We start from the raw sequence: 16,528 nt of genomic DNA on the forward strand, positions 1-16,528 counted from the left end.
TTCTGACTTCCATTTCCTCAATTCTCCTATGACTTCCTGTTGAATTGTCTAATTCTGATATTTTATTGTTAATCTTTTGGATTTCTGTTTGCTGTCTATCTGTGGATTCTTTCAGGCTGTTAAATTTGTCATTATGCCTTTTTGTAACCTTCTTAAGTTCCTCTGTTCCTTTGTCTGTGTGTTCCTTGGCTCATTCTTCGTTTTGCCTGATCTCCTTCCGGAGCTCTGTATATTAATCTTTCAGATTCTACCTCTGGTGACTCCAAGATTTCCTCTTCCTCTGGGAGTTTTCTTGATTCTTTGTTTTGGTCACTTGCTGAAGCCATCATGGTCTTCCATTTCATGTGATTCAATATTAACTGTTGTCTTCAAGCCTTAGTAAGTTATATTTATTTTATTTTTGCTTTCCGTGTTCTAGCTCTTTGTTTTGATATGTTCAAATAGGCTGGCCATGTTAGCTGCTTTGATTATTGGCATCTTTGAAGCTCTCATGTCCTGTTACCAGGTGGTTAGAACTGTTACTAGATATATGAGTCCTGGAGTCTGTTTACTTTTTTGTGTAGATTCAGCTCAGGTGTCCTGGTTGTCAGTCATCGAGTGTGTGGTATAGGCTCTCACCTACGGTCCTAGACAGGCAGGGATGATTGGAGTAGGCATAGGTATCTGGGGGTTATGTGCTGAGCAAGGTAAGCGCCTGGGTGAAAGGCGTGTTCCTGTTCCCTAGAGTACACAGGTGGGTGGGTTTTGCAGCTGGACTTTGGGCACTCAATGCTGCACGTAGGCTGTAAGGACTGCGAGGTACCACTTATTCTTGTACCCCTGTCTTGGGTAGCTAGGTGGAGTGGTGGAGTCCTCAGACCGCTGATATGGGTAGGTGAGGACTCTGCTTAATGGGCAGGGCAGCATGAAATGTCATGAATCTGCCACTTCCCCTTAGCCATTGCAGTTGGAAATAGGCTTTAGGTATATACACTGTGGTACTGTGCTGATGAGGGCCTACGCTGTTGAAATGGGCCCACAGAGGTCTAGGCAGGGGTGAAAAGCATTCAAAATCCATGGACCCCTTATGCCTGTGCCTAGGCAAAGGGGCTGTGCCTGCCCTTGTTCCTGGCTTAGGGGAGCAGGCAGATTATTTTTTCCTGTTTGTTAATTTGTTCTCTCTCCAAAGCCAGGAGAATAGCTCGGGGTGCATGATGGGTCCCACTTTCAGCCCAGAGTGTGTGGCAATCACTGAAGCCAGACAGGACCATAGCAGAGCAGGAAGGGGGCAGGTAAATGGGAGAGAGGTGCTTCCCAGAGGGGGGGAAGGGTTTTTTGATCCCGTGCAGTAGGTTAGACACTTGCACTTAACTTTCACAGATTCAGCGCTGCTTCTCCCTGGTTCCAGAGGCTTGAGCAGAGCCTGCCACTCAGTTTCTCCTGATGTGGAAAACATGTCCTGAGTGCTACCGCTTGCCTCAGCCCATGCGCACCGGCCAGTCCAGGCTGCAGGGTGCCGCCAGGTCAGGTCTGGCAAATCCTCACTGCTTCTGAACTGTCTCTCTCTCCTGTTGCTGTTCAGTCTGACTCCTCAACTTTGTCTTTGATGTTCAGGGCTCCTAGATTGTCAAATATAATTGATCCACTTATTTTTTTGAGTCTTTGTTGTAAGAGGAACCACGGGAAGCTTCTGAGTACTCCGCCATCTTGGCCCCGTCTCTCTGTGTTATTTTCTTAAGCACTCTATGCCACTTTTTAACATGTTGCTAACTTAAATTGATGCTAAGAAGATATAATTAAACTGTGAAATAAGCAGACCTAACATAACCTAATGGTTTCACTTAAGATGATCTGATAAGGTTTTCACATTTAACTGATGAACTAATTCGCTATCATTATCAACTTAAATTAATAGAAACAAACATACAGCTTTGATTGTTACCTGATTACTGGGGGACTACCAACAACTCAATCCATGACTTCTTGACCATGGCTTATATCTTTATCATACAATTATGATCAAAAGTGACATTTTTGGACTATTTTTATACACATAAGCAGGAGATTAAAGAAAATGAACAGAATGAAAGAAAAATGAACAGAACAATATGTTTTGCCTGTAATATGGGAGGATGGGAGAATGAGGCCAAAATTCACTTCTGGAAATGTCGCAGGACATGCACCGTATGTGCATGGCCACACTATGCCAGAACTCTTTTACTTAATTTAATCATTTCTGGGTGTTATGTGTGTGTGCGCATTATTTACATGGGCACATTATTTGCCAAAACACATGGTATTCTAGAGTCTTATGGGGGACAAGGTGGAAGCACAGAACAGGGTGGACTAGATGATACACATATGTAGAAGAAATAGTCCTTACTCTTAACATTCTTACAGTCTAGTTGCAGAGATGAGAAACATGGAAAGTTCATTCATTTTGTAAAATTTAACTATAAATTCTAGATAAACACAATGTAATATTTGACTTATTGCTAAATATTCCAATTTACCTATCATAGTTTATACTTTTATAATGTCCCTGTCTTTGCAGTGTTTTTAGTGTTCTTTGATACTTTGAATGCACAGTATGTAACGGTTGTTTACTGTTATAGCTTTAGCACTGAAGCGAGGATATGAAAGGAAATAATGATGGTCCTGTATTGAGGGGAATCTGGCTCATGTTTCTCTAGGTGTTATGCTGAGGGACAGCAATACTAATATTATTAGGTTTGGGGGAGCCAATCAATCAAGAATGTTGAGTGTGTCTGTGGGGGACCTAAGATTGGAGTTCCTCAATTCCAAGTTTTGTAGTCTCTGTTGCCTTTCTGAAATCTGGCAGCCATTTCCAAAGATGATTGATGGACTATAACTTTTTTTTTTGCTCTTTTAGTGGCTCCATTGATTTTGCAACTCACTTTTTGAGTTGCAATGTTGATTGTTGCAACTCAAAAGGGGGAGTCTTCAGCCTTGCAAATTACCTGACATCATGGCCTTTCAGCTTCACTGTGTATCAGCTGACTTTGGGGCTGGCCCTCAGGAGGATTTCTAAATGTTTCAGTTAATGTTTAGATTTCTCTGTTACTTCTGCTGTTATTCACTTGGATTTTTCTTTTACAGGTGTCTCTGCAAACAGACTCATGGGCGGTGCCATGCAGCTTACCTTCCGCAAGATGGCATTTGACTATTACCCCTTCCACTGGGCAGGTAGAATTCTGAATAGGGACAGTTGTAGTTTGGCCCAAAAGAGGAGGGAAGATTCTTGAGTTTATCCCTGACTGCTCAGCAGGAAGGTGCCAGGGATTAGCACATGCTTAGATAGGTGTTAAGAATATAATTTTTCAAGAGGGCATCTTCTAGAATCTTGTAGATCCTACTGTTGATTCTTTATCAGTGATGAGCAGAAGTCGGGAGGGAAGATGTTGCTTTTGATTCTACCCTCGGCCTCTTACTTCTCCTAGTTTTAGAGCCTTTCTAGTAGTCGGCATTCAAAGATGGCAACAGTCAGCTGCTCGCTTTTAGGGAGCCTTTGGGGAAAAACATATATAGAATCCAGAAGAACTTGGGTATTCTTCATTGATAACAGTTCCTTATCCCCGAGAATTCTGGATTGGGGTTAGGGATCAGATTCTGAGCTATGACTATACTGATGGAAAGGAAAAATGGGACACCAGATCACGATCTTGGGCTAAAAGCTTTTTGCTTCTTTTTTGTGCAGGTGATAGCTGCAAACACTGGGTACGGCACTGCGAGGCCATGGAGACCCGAGGCCTGTGGGCCCAGAAACTGGTGATGGCATTTCAGAATAAAATGGAGAAGTGGCATGAGGAGACGGTTCTAAAACCACCCTGGCACCTGGGAGTAGATTCTCCCTTCCGGAGGAAAGCAGGTAGGTTATGAAAAAGCTAGAGAAGTTGAACTGCTTAGCCTCTTGCCATTTACTTTTGAATAACCTGTGGAGATAAAGCAACCAGCTAGCTAAATTATCTCTATTTATTTCTAACTAATTATCCCAAGTTTATCCTGTTAGAAGTATCAGTGACTTTTTTCTTTACCGAGTTCTCTTTGTCCCCGGACATAGCTGCACTGTTGAAGAGAAGTTGGCATCATCTTTATTCAATAGGCTATTGTCTCGGTCTTAAGGAGAATATATTTTTTAGCCCCATCCAGGAGCTAGACAGTGTTAAGCTCACTTTTCTACCTACAGCGATATGACCAGGGTACTATACTTTCTGATTCTGTTAATCATAAGCGTTGAATGTTTTTGCTTCTCTTTTCTACCTTCTTATTTTTATTTAGATTCTCTCTCCAGTCCTCGAAAGAACGCCCTTGAGAGAAGTCCCTGTCAGGGCCGACAGGCTGCTTTTCGGCCCCCGGCATGGAATCGTTTACGCTCCAGCTGCATGGTGGTACGGGTGGATGACCTAGACATCCACCAGGTCAGGAGCTTCGGGTTTGGGCAAACATGATTGGAAAGGGGTGGAGTGGTTCATTTGCAAGACAGCTGGAACAGCAAGAGCGAGGTTGTGGAATCCGGAGGCTGTTTCCCTCCTTCCCGAGTAGATTGATGACTTGGTTGGTTTCCTTTGGAGCATGTCTGCTGAGATCAGGACTTCAGACCCCAGTTTTCCTCTGACTGCCCTACTACAAACCTCCCACTAAAGAGGACAACTTGTGGGTAGTGTTAGGCAGGTGTGAGAATGCCTAGAATATGTGTGAAAAGCACTAAACTCCCCTGTGACAGACTTAGGGAAGATACTAGAGGCTTTCGTACTTTCCTCAAAGGAAATTGAGTTCTGTTGTGGTGCTGCTGTAGATACTCAGTAACTTGTGATTGTGCTTAGGTTTCTACAGCTGGACAGCCAAGTAAGAAACCGTCTACACTCCTTTCCTGCAGTCGGAAACTCCACAACCTACCCGCTCAGGGCTCTGCCATTCATATTGAGTTTACAGAGTATTACTTCCCAGATAATCAGGAGCTTCCAGGTAAGCATCTGGTCTGGTCATTTCTTATTCTCCACCTAGTGCTTTTCATATTTGTCAGCCTTGGGCCCACTACTTACATTCTCATTTGTTTTTAGGATTTTTAGGTGTTTAAGTTAGTTTAGTGCACTTTTGTCAAAAACTCTGCCCTGTATAACTGGGTACCATTGCCTTAATATAAAATGAAACAGTGTAGCTGATGCTTTCTACGTGGTGATTCTTTTTCTCTTTGCTTTCCAGTTCCATGTCCCAATCTCTACATTCAGTTAAATGGTCTGATATTTACCGTGGATCCTGTCAGCTTGCTCTGGGGAAACCTCTTTTGCCTGGATTTATACCACAGCTTGGAGCAGTTCAAAGCTATCTATAAGCTGGAAGATTCAAGCCAGAAAGATGAACACTTGGACATCCGACTGGATGCCTTTCGGTTGAAGGTAGACAGAGAGTGGGATTTTTTTTCCTCATAGGTAAACACAGCAATAATCCAGGTTTCTTCTCTCTCCATTTGATGGAAGTAAAAAAAAAGGTTTCACAGCCTAAATAGCCTGTCACATGTGTATTTATGGTACATTGCTAAGATACTCAGATGAACATTCTGAATTTTGTTTCATTTTCTCTCTAAAGGTGAGCTGCCCACTGGAGAAGAGAGAGCAGGCTGGGTTGCATCGTCCCCAAGCCCTTGTCATCTCTGCCTCAGGCATGACTGCCACCAATACACGTCATGGCCCACATTGTAGCCATGTAGACCTCCAGAACCTCTTCCGGGGCTTTGCCACTAGCGAGTTCTTTCATCCCAGCTACGTTCACTTCCCCAAGGCCCCAGGCGGCTTTAGCCTTCTGCACATGCTTTTTTTGCATCATGCCTTTCAGCTGGAATCCCATCTCCCTCAGCCAACTCTTCTCCCTCCTCAGAGGCCCAAGGCTTCCCAGGATCTCTGGTCCATCCAGTTTACCCAGATCTCCTTGGACTTTGAGGGAACAGAGAACTTCAAAGGCCGTACCTTGAATTTTGTGGCCCCCTTCCCCTTGTCCATTTGGGCTTGCCTACCCCTCCGCTGGCAGCAGGCCCAGGCGCGGAAGCACCTCTTGGCTGCAGAGGGGAGGCTGAAACCATCAGCCAGCTTTGGTAGTCCTGTCCATTCTGAGGCCCTTGTCCCTGATTCTGTGTCCCATCAGAGGTCAAAGACTGATCAAGATTTGAAAAGCCTGTCAGGACTTACGGAAGTCATGGAGATTCTGCAAGAGGGTAGAGATGGTGCGGACAGCACAGGGCCTCCGACAGAGCTGGAGGATGCCGCGGATGTTCACATGCTTATACACTCCCCTGCCCATGTCCGCGTGAGGCTTGACCACTACCAGTACTTGGCTCTGCTCCGCCTGAAGGAGGTGTTGCAGGGTCTTCAGGAACAGTTGACTAAGGATACAGAGGCCATGACTGGGACTCCCCTGCAGGACCAGACAGCTTGCATTGGAGTCCTCTTCCCCAGCGCTGAAGTGGCTCTGCTCATGCATCCTACCACTGGGGTTGGTGAGGCTGACTCTGCAGGTTCAGATACCACCAGCCTCATAGATTCAGAGCTCTCCCCTTCAGAGGATCAGGAGTTGAAGTCTGATGCCTCCTCAGACCAGGGCCCAGCAAGCCCTAAGAAGGTCCTGGAAGATAGTGGCACTGAAAATCTGGATGTATCGCAGGATAAGCCACTGCCTGTCCATAGTAATGGAGAATTGCAGGACTCAGGTTCACTTGCACTGCAGCTGGGAGGGAAGGGCCATGAGGCAGTCGAGTCCCTCCAGGCCAAGAGACTGAGCAGAGCCCAAGCATCCAGCTCGCCAGCTGAGTTGAAGCCCCCGGGTGTCAGAGATACTGCTGTAAATGGACAAGGTGAGCTCATCCCCTTGAAGAACATTGAGGGGGAGCTGTCAAGTGCTATTCACATGACCAAGGATGCCACCAAGGAGGCCCTACACGCCACCATGGACCTCACCAAGGAAGCTGTGTCCCTGACCAAGGATGCCTTCAGTCTGGGCAAAGACCGAATGACCTCCACCATGCACAAAATGTTGTCCCTGCCCCCAGCCAAGTGAGTGGTTCTCTGCCTCCTTCAGTCACCCCACCTTTTCCTCCTAGCTCTGAACGTTGGGCTGTGTGCACTTTTAGATTGGGAAGCACCATATAGTCTAGGAGGATGGGTAAAATGGCCCAATTAATGTGGCAAAGCCTCTGGTTTTCAGAGCTGCCTATGGGGCAGTGGAGGAATTTTCAAGCTACTTAGAGGTTATAGGTTATACTAGTTGGAGAGACTTATTTTCAGGACTACATCTAATTCTGTGGTAAGGGAAGAACCAGAAATTGCAATAAAATAACACAAAATCCCGTGGACTTTTACATGCCTCCATATATTGTAGCCTATTCTTGGGCAGTTTCCAAGCCAGTATTTATTGCTTCCTAGAGTCAGGTTATCTCCTCTTCCACCAATTCACAGTTATTGACAGAAGATAGGCTGTATCTAAATAGTCATGCCTAACATCTGCACAATATTTTATTCTTTTCAGTGGGGTTTCAGGTAATATTTTGTTTGATTTGATCCCCACAGCAGTCCAAGGAGGTAACTATAGGTATTTGTATCCTCAGTTTATAACTGAGGAAACTGAGGCTTCAGATGAGTGCATGGATCCTGTATCTTTTAAGTAGAAAAGCGGGGACTGGTACACCTTATCAGTTTCATCTACTCATGCAACAAATACTTTTTAAGCCCTTACTGTGTGCCAGGCTGTGTTACAGGCACTGGAGATACAGTAGGGAGTAAGCAGCAAAACAGATGTGCATGGTCGGAAGAGTGGAAAGATATGGATTTTCCCATGGATGCTAACGGCTTTAGGAAAGATATTGAAGACTAAGGGAAATCTTTTTGTTTTTAATTGTACTTTAGATGAAGGTTTACAGAACAAACTAGCAAACTAGTTTCTCATTAATCAGTTAGTATACATATTGTTTTATGACATTGGTTAACAGCCCCACAACATGCCAACAGTCTCTCTTCTCAACCTTGGGTTCCCTATTACCAGCTTTCCTGTCCCCTCCTGCCTTCTAGTCCTTGCCCCAGGGTTGGTGTGCCCCTTTAGTCTCATTTTTTTTTTTTTTTTATGGGCCTGTCCAATCTTTGGCTGAAGAGTGAACCTCAGGAGTGACTTCATTACTGAGCTGAAAGGGTGTCCGGGGGCCATATTCTCAGGGTTTCTCCAGTCTCTGTGAGGCAAGTAAATCTGGTCTTTCTTTTTTTTTTTTTTTTACATTTTCCTCTAACTTTTTTTTTTAATTAATTTTTATTAAGCTTCAAGTGAACATTTACCATTCCAATCAGTCTGTCACATGTAAGTTTACATACATCTTACTCCCTTCTGCCACTTGCTCTCCCCCATTGAGTCAGCCCTTTCAGTCTCTCGTTTCGTGCCAATTTTGCCGTCTTCCCTCTCTCTCTATCTTCCCGTCCCCCCTCCAGTCAAGAGTTGCCAACACACTCTCCAGTGTCCACCTGATTTAATTAGCTCACTCTTCATCAGCATCTCTCTCCCCCGCCTGCTGACCAGTCCTTTTCATGCCTGATGAGTTGTCTTCAGGGATGGTTCCTGTCCTGTGCCATCAGAAGGTCTGGGGAGCATTGCCTCCGGGATTCCTCTAGTCGCAGTCATACCATTAAGTATGGTCTTTTTATGAGAATTTGGGGTCTGTATCCCATTGGTCTCCTGCTCCCTCAGGAGTTGTCTGTTGTGCTCCCTGACAGGGCAGACATTGATTGTGGCCGGGCACCAACTAGTTCTTCTGGTCTCAGGATAATGTACGTCTCTGGTTCATGTGGCCCTTTCTGTCTCTTGGGTTCTTAGTTGTCGTGTGACCTTGGTGTTCTTCCTTTGCCTTTGCTTCAGGTGGGTTGAGACCAATTGATGTATCTTAGATGGCCGCTTGTTGGCATTTAGGACCCCAGACGCCACATTTCAAAGTGGGATGCAGAATGTTTTCATACTAGAATTGTTTTGCCCGTTGACTTAGAAGTCCCCTCAACCCAAGTTCCCCAGACCCCAGCCCCTGCTCCGCTGACCTTTGAAGCTTTCATTTTATCCCGGAAACCTCTTTGCTTTTAGTCCAGTCCAATCAGAATGACCTTCCTTGTATTGAGTGTTGTCTTTCCCTTCACCCAAAGCAGTTCTTATCTACTAATTGATCAATAAAAAACCCTCTCCCTCCCCCCCTTCCTCCCCGCTTTGTAACCACAAAAGTATGTGTTCTTCTCCGTTTTTTCTATTTCTCAAGATCTTATAATAGTGGTCTTATACAATATTTGTCCTTTTGCCTCTGACTCATTTCGCTCAGCATAATGCCTTCCAGATTCCTCCATGTTATGAAATGTTTCAGAGATTCGTCACTGTTCTTTATCGATGCGTAGTATTCCATTGTGTGAATATACCACAATTTATTTACCATTCATCCATTGACGGACACCTTGGTTGCTTCCAGCTTTTTGCTATCGTAAACAGAGCTGCAATAAACATGGGTGTGCATATATCTGTTTGTGTGAAGGCTCTTGTATCTCTAGGGTATATTCCGAGGAGTGGGATTTCTGGGTTGTATGGTAGTTCTATTTCTAACTGTTTAAGATATCGCCAGATGGATTTCCAAAGTGGTTGTACCATTTTACAATCCCACCAGCAGTGTATGAGAGTTCCAATCTCTCCGCAGCCTCTCCAACATTTATTATTTTGTGTTTTTTGGATTAATGCCAGCCTTGTTGGTGTGAGATGGAATCTCATCGTAGTTTTAATTTGCATTTCTCTAATGGCTAATGATCGGGAGCATTTTCTCATGTGTCTGTTGGCTGCCTGAATATCTTCTTTAGTGAAATGTGTGTTCATATCCTTTGCCCACTTCTTGATTGGGTTGTTTGTCTTTTTGTGGTTGAGTTTTGACAGAATCATGTAGATTTTAGAGATCAGGCGCTGGTCTGAGATGTCATAGCTGAATATTCTTTCCCAGTCTGTAGGTGGTCTTTTTACTCTTTTGGTGAAGTCTTTAGATGAGCATAGGTGTTTGATTTTTAGGAGCTCCCAGTTATCTGGTTTCTCTTCATCATTTTTGGTAATGTTTTGTATTCTGTTTATGCCCTGTATTAGGGCTCCTAGGGTTGTCCCTATTTTTTCTTCCATGATCTTTATCGTTTTAGTCTTTATGTTTAGGTCTTTGATCCACTTGGAGTTAGTTTTTGTGCATGGTGTGAGGTATGGGTCCTGTTTCATTCTTTTGCAAATGGATATCTAGTTATGCCAGCACCATTTGTTAAAAAGACTATCATTTCCCCAATTGACTGACACTGGTCCTTTGTCAAATATCAGCTGCTCATACATGGATGGATTTATATCTGGGTTCTCAATTCTGTTCCATTGGTCTATGTGCCTGTTGTTGTACCAGTACCAGGCTGTTTTGACTACTGTAGCTGTATAATAGGTTCTGAAATCAGGTAGAGTGAAGCCTCCCACTTTGTTCTTCTTTTTCAGTAATGCTTTGCTTATCCGGGGGTTCTTTCCCTTCCATATGAAATTAGTGATTTGTTTCTCTATCCCCTTAAAATATGACATTGGTATTTGGATTGGAAGTGCGTTATATGTATAGATGGCTTTTAGTAGAATAGACATTTTTACTATGTTAAGTCTTCCTATCCATGAGCAGGGTATGTTTTTCCACTTAAGTATGTCCTTTTGAATTTCTTGTAGCAGAGTTTTATAGTTTTCTTTGTATAGGTCTTTTACATCCTTGGTAAGATTTATTCCTAAGTATTTTATCTTCTTGGGGGCTACTGTGAATGGTATTGATTTGGCTATTTCCTCTTCGGTGTTCTTTTTGTTGATGTAGAGGAATCCAAGTGATTTTTGTATGTTTATTTTATAACCTGAGACTTCCAAACTCTTCTATTAGTTTCAGTAGTTTTCTGGAGGATTCCTTAGGGTTTTCCATGTATACGATCATGTCATCTGCAAATACTGATAGCTTTACTTCCTCCTTGCCAATCTGGATACCCTTTTATTTCTTTGTCTGGCCTAATTGCCCTGGCTAGGACTTCAAGTACAATGTTGAATAAGAGCGGTGATAAAGGGCATCCTTGTCTGGTTCCCGTTCTCAAGGGAAATGCTTTCAGGTTCTCTCTATTTAGAGTGATATTGGCTGTTGGTTTTGCATAGATGCCCTTTATTATGTTGAGGAATTTTCCTTCAATTCCTATTTTGGTAAGAGTTTTTATCATAAATGGGTGTTGAACTTTGTCAAATGCCTTTTCTGCATCTGTTGATAAGATCATGTGGTTTTTATCTTTTGTTTTATTTATGTGATGGATTACATTAATGGTTTTTCTGATATTAAACCAGCCTTGCATACCTGGTATAAATCCCACTTGATCAGGGTGAATTATTTTTTTGATGTGTTGTTGGATTCTATTGGCTAGAATTTTGTTGAGGATTTTTGCATCTATGTTCATGAGGGATATAGGTCTATAATTTTCTTTTTTTGTAATGTCTTTACCTGGTTTTGGTATCAGGGAGATGGTAGCTTCATAGAATGAGTTGGGTAGTATTCCGTCTTTTTCTATGCTTTGAAATACCTTCAGTAGTAGTGGTGTTAAGTCTTCTCTGAAAGTTTGGTAGAACTCTGCAGTGAAGCCGTCTGGGCCAGGACTTTATTTGTTGGAAGTTTTTTGATTACCGTTTCAATCTCTTTTTTTGTTATGGGTCTATTTATTTGTTCTACTTCTGAATGTGTTAGTTTAGGTAGGTAGTATTTTTCCAAGAATTTATCCATTTCTTCTAGGTTTTCAAATTTGTTAGAGTACAATTTTTCGTAGTAATCTGAAATGATTCTTTTAATTTCATTTGGCTCTGTTGTGATGTGGTCCTTCTCGTTTCTTATTCGGGTTATTTGTTTCCTTTCCTGTTTTTCTTTAGTCAGTCTAGCCAATGGTTTATCAATTTTGTTAATTTTTTCAGAGAACCAGCTTTTGGCTTTGTTAATTCTTTCAATTGTTTTTCTGTTCTCTAATTCATTTAGTTCAGCTCTAATTTTTATTATTTGTTTTCTTCTGGTGCCTGATGGGTTCTTTTGTTGCTCACTTTCTATTTGTTCAAGTTGTCGGGACAGTTCTCTGATTTTGGCTCTTTCTTCTTTTTGTATGTGTGCATTTATCGATATAAATTGGCCTCTGAGCACTGCTTTTGCTGTGCCCCAGAGGTTTTGATAGGAAGTATTTTCATTCTCGTTGCTTTCTAAGAATTTCCTTATTCCCTCCTTGATGTCTTCTATAACCCAGTCTTTTTTCAGGAGGGTATTGTTCAGTTTCCAAGTATTTGATTTCTTTTCCCTGATTTTTCTGTTATTGATTTCTAGCTTCATTGCCTTGTGGTCTGAGAAGATGCTTTGTAATATTTTGATGTTTTGGATTCTGCAAAGATTTGTTTTATGACCTAATATGTGGTCTATTCTAGAGAATGTTCCATGTGCACTAGAAAAAAAAGTATATTTTGCAGCAGTTGGGTGGAGGGTTCTGTATAAGTCAATGAGGTCAAGTTGGTTGATTGTTGTAAGTAGGTCTTCCGTGTCTCTATTGAGCTTCTTACTGGATGTCCTGTCCTCCGAAAGTGGTGTGTTGAAGTCTCCTACTATAAATGTGGAGATGTCTATCTCACTTTTCAATTCTGTTAAAATTTGATTTATGTATCTTGCAGCCCTGTCATTGGGTGCATAAATATTTAATATGGTTATGTCTTCCTGATCAGTTGTCCCTTTTATCATTATATAGTGTCCTTCTTTATCCTTTGTGGTGGATTTAAGTCTAAAGTCTATTTTGTCAAAAATTAATATTGCTACTCCTCTTCTTTTTTGCTTATTATTTGCTTGATATATTTTTTTCCATCCTATGAGTTTTAGTTTGTTTGTGTTGCTAAGTCTAAGGTGTGTCTCTTGTAGGCAGCATATAGATGGATCGTGTTTCTTTATCCAGTCCGTGACTCCCTGTCTCTGTATTGGTGCATTTAGTCCATTTATATTCAGCGTAATTATAGATAAATAAGTTTTTAGTGCTGTCATTTTGATGCCTTTTCATGTGGGTTGTTGGCCATTTCATTTTTCCACATACTTTTTTGTGCTGAGACGGTTTTCTTAGTAGATTGTGAGATCCTCATTTTCATAATGTTTAACTTTATGTTAGTTGAGTCGTTACGTTTTTCTTGGCTTTTTTCTTGAGTTATGGAATTGATATTCCTTTTTGTGGTTACCTTGTTATTTACCCCTATTTTTCTAAGTAAAAACCTAACTTGTATCGTTCTATATCGCCTTATATCACTCTCCATCTGGCAGTTCAATGCCTCCTATATTTAGTCCCTCTTTTTGATTATTGTGATCGTTTATCTATTGATTTCCATGATTCCCTGTTATGTGTATTATTTTGTTTATTTATTTATTTTTCAGAATTAATCTTAATTTGTTTGTTTTTGTGCTTTCCCTATTTGAGTTGCGTTGATATCAGGACGTTCTGTTTTGTGACCTTGTATTGTGCTGGTACCTGATATTATTGGTCATCAGGCCAAACAATCTCCTTTAGCATTTCTTGCAGTCTTGGTTTAGTTTTTGCAAATTCTCTAAACTTGTGTTTATCTGTAAATATCTTAATTTCTCCTTCATATTTCAGAGAGAGTTTTGCTGGATATATGATCCTTGGTTGGCAGTTTTTCTCCTTTAGTGCTCTGTATACGTCGTCCCATTCCCTTCTTGCCTGCATGGTTTCTGCTGAGTAGTCTGAACTTATTCTTATTGATTCTCCCTTGAAGGAGACCTTTCTTTTCTCCCTGGCTGCTTTTAAAATTTTCTGTTTGTCTTTGGTTTTGGCAAGTTTGATGATAATATGTCTTGGTGTTTTTCTTTTTGGATCAATCTTAAATGGGGTTCGATGAGCATCTTGGATAGGTATCCTTTTGTCTTTCATGATGTCAGGGAAGTTTTGTGTCAGGAGTTCTTCAACTGTTTTCTCTGTGTTTTCTGTCCCCCCTCCCTGTTCTGGGACTCTAGTCACTCGCAAGTTATCCTTCTTGATAGAGTCCCACATGATTCTTAGGGTTTCTTCATTTTTTTTAATTCTTTTATCTGAGTTTTTTTCAGCTATGTTGGTGTTGATTCCCTGGTCCTCCAGAAGTCCCAGTCTACATTCTAATTGCTCGAGTCTGCTCCTCTGACTTCCTATTGCGTTGTCTAATTCTGTAATTTTATTGTTAATCTTTTGGATTTCTACATGCTGTCTCTCTGTGGATTCTTGCAACTTATTAATTTTTCCACTATGTTCTTGAATAATCTTTTTGAGTTCTTCAACAGTTTTATCAGTGTGTTCCTTGGCTTTTTCTGCAGTTAGCCTAGTTTCATTTGTGATGTCTTGAAGCATTCTGTAAATTAGTTTTTTATATTCTGTATCTGATAATTCCAGGATTGTATCTTCATTTGGGAAAGATTTTGATTCTTTTGTTTGGGGGGTTGGAGAAGCTGTCATGGTCTGTTTCTTTATGTGGTTTGATATGGACTGCTGTCTCCGAGCCATCACTGGGAAACTAGTTTTTCCAGGTAATCGCTAAAAAAAAATGCAGTCAGATCCCTATCTGAATTCTCCCTCTGGCTCAGGGTATTCGGATGTTAATGGAGCCGCCTGGGGAGGGTGGGGGAGGGATCAGAGAGCTAGGAGTGTAGCACCTCAGAATATAGAGCTGATTCCCGCGTTCACGCTCCGCCCACGCTTGCCAAAATCCCAGCGGGACGGCTCCCCGGCTGGGACGCTGCTCTCCCCGCTCTGAGACCAGTCACTTCCTCCCGGGGACTTCTCCCTCCGGTGCGCCGCACCGCTTGCGCGAACTGGGTGGGCGTCGCCCGCACGAACGTCTGGGCCCGCCCCCGGGGTCACTTTAGGGAAATATAGCTGATCCCCACGCTCACGCCACGCCCGCTTCCTGCCAAACTCCCGGCGGGACGGCTCCCCAGCTGGGATGGTGCTCTCCCCGCTCCAAGATCAGTTACTGCCTCCCGGGTGCTTCTCCCACCGATTGCGCCGCTATGCTGCCCACGCCAACCAGCTAGGCTCCCTCCCGGGATGAGTTCGGGGGGTAGGGCTGGGCCCCTTGTCTGTGCCATCTGCCCCCCTGGGCTCTGCCCCAGATCGGGCTCCGAAGGTCACCTGCCTGGTACCCTGGCTCCTGGTTCTGAAAACGATCGCTGTCTGCCCGTAGTTGTTCGTTCTCCGTCTCTAAGTCTGTGTTTGTTCTTCAGAGTTCGTAGATTGTTATGTATGTGATCGATTCACTTTTTTTCCGAGTCTTTGTTGCAAGAGGGATCCGCGGTAGCGTCCACCTAGTCCGCCATCTTGGCCCCGCCTCTCCTCTGGTCTTTCTTTTTGAGATAGAATTTTGTTCTATGTTTTTCTCCACCTGTGTCCAGGACCCTGTATCATGATCCTTGTCAGTGTAGTCTGTGGTGGTAGCTGGGCACCATCTAGTTGTACTGGACTCAGTCTGGTGGAAGCTGTGGTAGATGTGGTCCACTAGTCCTTGATACTAATCTTTCCCTTGTATCTTTAGTTTTTTTTATTCTTCTTTGCTTCCGAAGGGGTGATACCAGTGGACTATCCTAGACGGCTGCTCACAGGCTTTTAAGACCCCGGATGCTACTCACCAAAGTAGAATGTAGAACATTTTTTTATATAAATTATGTTATGCCAATTGAGCTAGATGTTCCCCGAGATGATGGTCCTAAGAAAAATCTTTGCTGGGACACCTTCTGGTTTAGCAAGCATGATTTGAAGATCAGTGGCATTATAGCTTTTGTCTAAGTGAATTGTCTTAAGCGCGTCTAAGCAATGCATATTGGTTGCTAGTACCTGCTAGGCGTAAAAAAAAAAAAAAAAAAGCTTAAAAGGAAGAAGAGAGGAAAACTGAAAGGGCTGCATAGTATAATAATCCCAGCCAACATTTATCAAGTGCTTTCCAAGTACCAGGCATTGTTCTGAATATTTACAATATTAACTCAATAAATTCTTATAAAAACCCTCTAAGCCAGGTACTAATATCTCTCCCCATTTTACAGATGGGGATACTGAGGCTCAGAGAGGTAAAGAACTTGCTCAGGATCACACAGCTTGTGGGTGGTGGGGTGAGGATTAAAAGCCAGAACTCCTAATCACCAAATTGTGCTGCCTTTTCTAGATGGAGAAGAGTAAGGGAGATGGGAAAAGAGGAGAGGTGAAAAATAAAGAAGAAAGGTGTGATAAAAGCTCCTTTTTAAACATTAACAGTGACTTCCTCACTGCTCAGGGTGGTGGCCCTTTCTCAGTCGGTCTTCTCTTGGACTTCTCTGTGGTGCCTGGCATTGCTCATCAGACCTTTCTGAGGATTTGTGACATCACCCTGTTACTTTCACTTCTCTGAGGGAGTCTTCTCTTTTTCCTTGGCTGCTGTCTTCTTCCTTTTATGCTGCAAATGTAGATATTCCCCAGGGCTA

The 16,528-nt window shown here is 42.7% G+C and overlaps 1 protein-coding gene across 2 annotated transcripts in view; it reads left to right on the forward strand.

Moving 5' to 3' along the window:
- The window catches only part of BLTP3A (bridge-like lipid transfer protein family member 3A), a 91,661-nt gene that overhangs the window by 63,207 nt on the left and 11,926 nt on the right, over positions 1–16,528 (forward strand). For both annotated transcript variants that reach the window (XM_049889050.1, XM_049889130.1), the window contains exons 9-14: positions 3,100–3,186; positions 3,698–3,868; positions 4,279–4,418; positions 4,824–4,965; positions 5,203–5,396; positions 5,587–7,043. In XM_049889050.1, coding sequence (XP_049745007.1) covers positions 3,100–3,186; positions 3,698–3,868; positions 4,279–4,418; positions 4,824–4,965; positions 5,203–5,396; positions 5,587–7,043 — 2,191 coding nt within the window. The remainder of the gene's footprint in view (positions 1–3,099; positions 3,187–3,697; positions 3,869–4,278; positions 4,419–4,823; positions 4,966–5,202; positions 5,397–5,586; positions 7,044–16,528) is intronic.

This window comes from Elephas maximus, chromosome 1 (assembly GCF_024166365.1).
Source record: "Elephas maximus indicus isolate mEleMax1 chromosome 1, mEleMax1 primary haplotype, whole genome shotgun sequence".
In the NCBI taxonomy this organism is placed as follows: Eukaryota; Metazoa; Chordata; class Mammalia; order Proboscidea; family Elephantidae; genus Elephas; species Elephas maximus.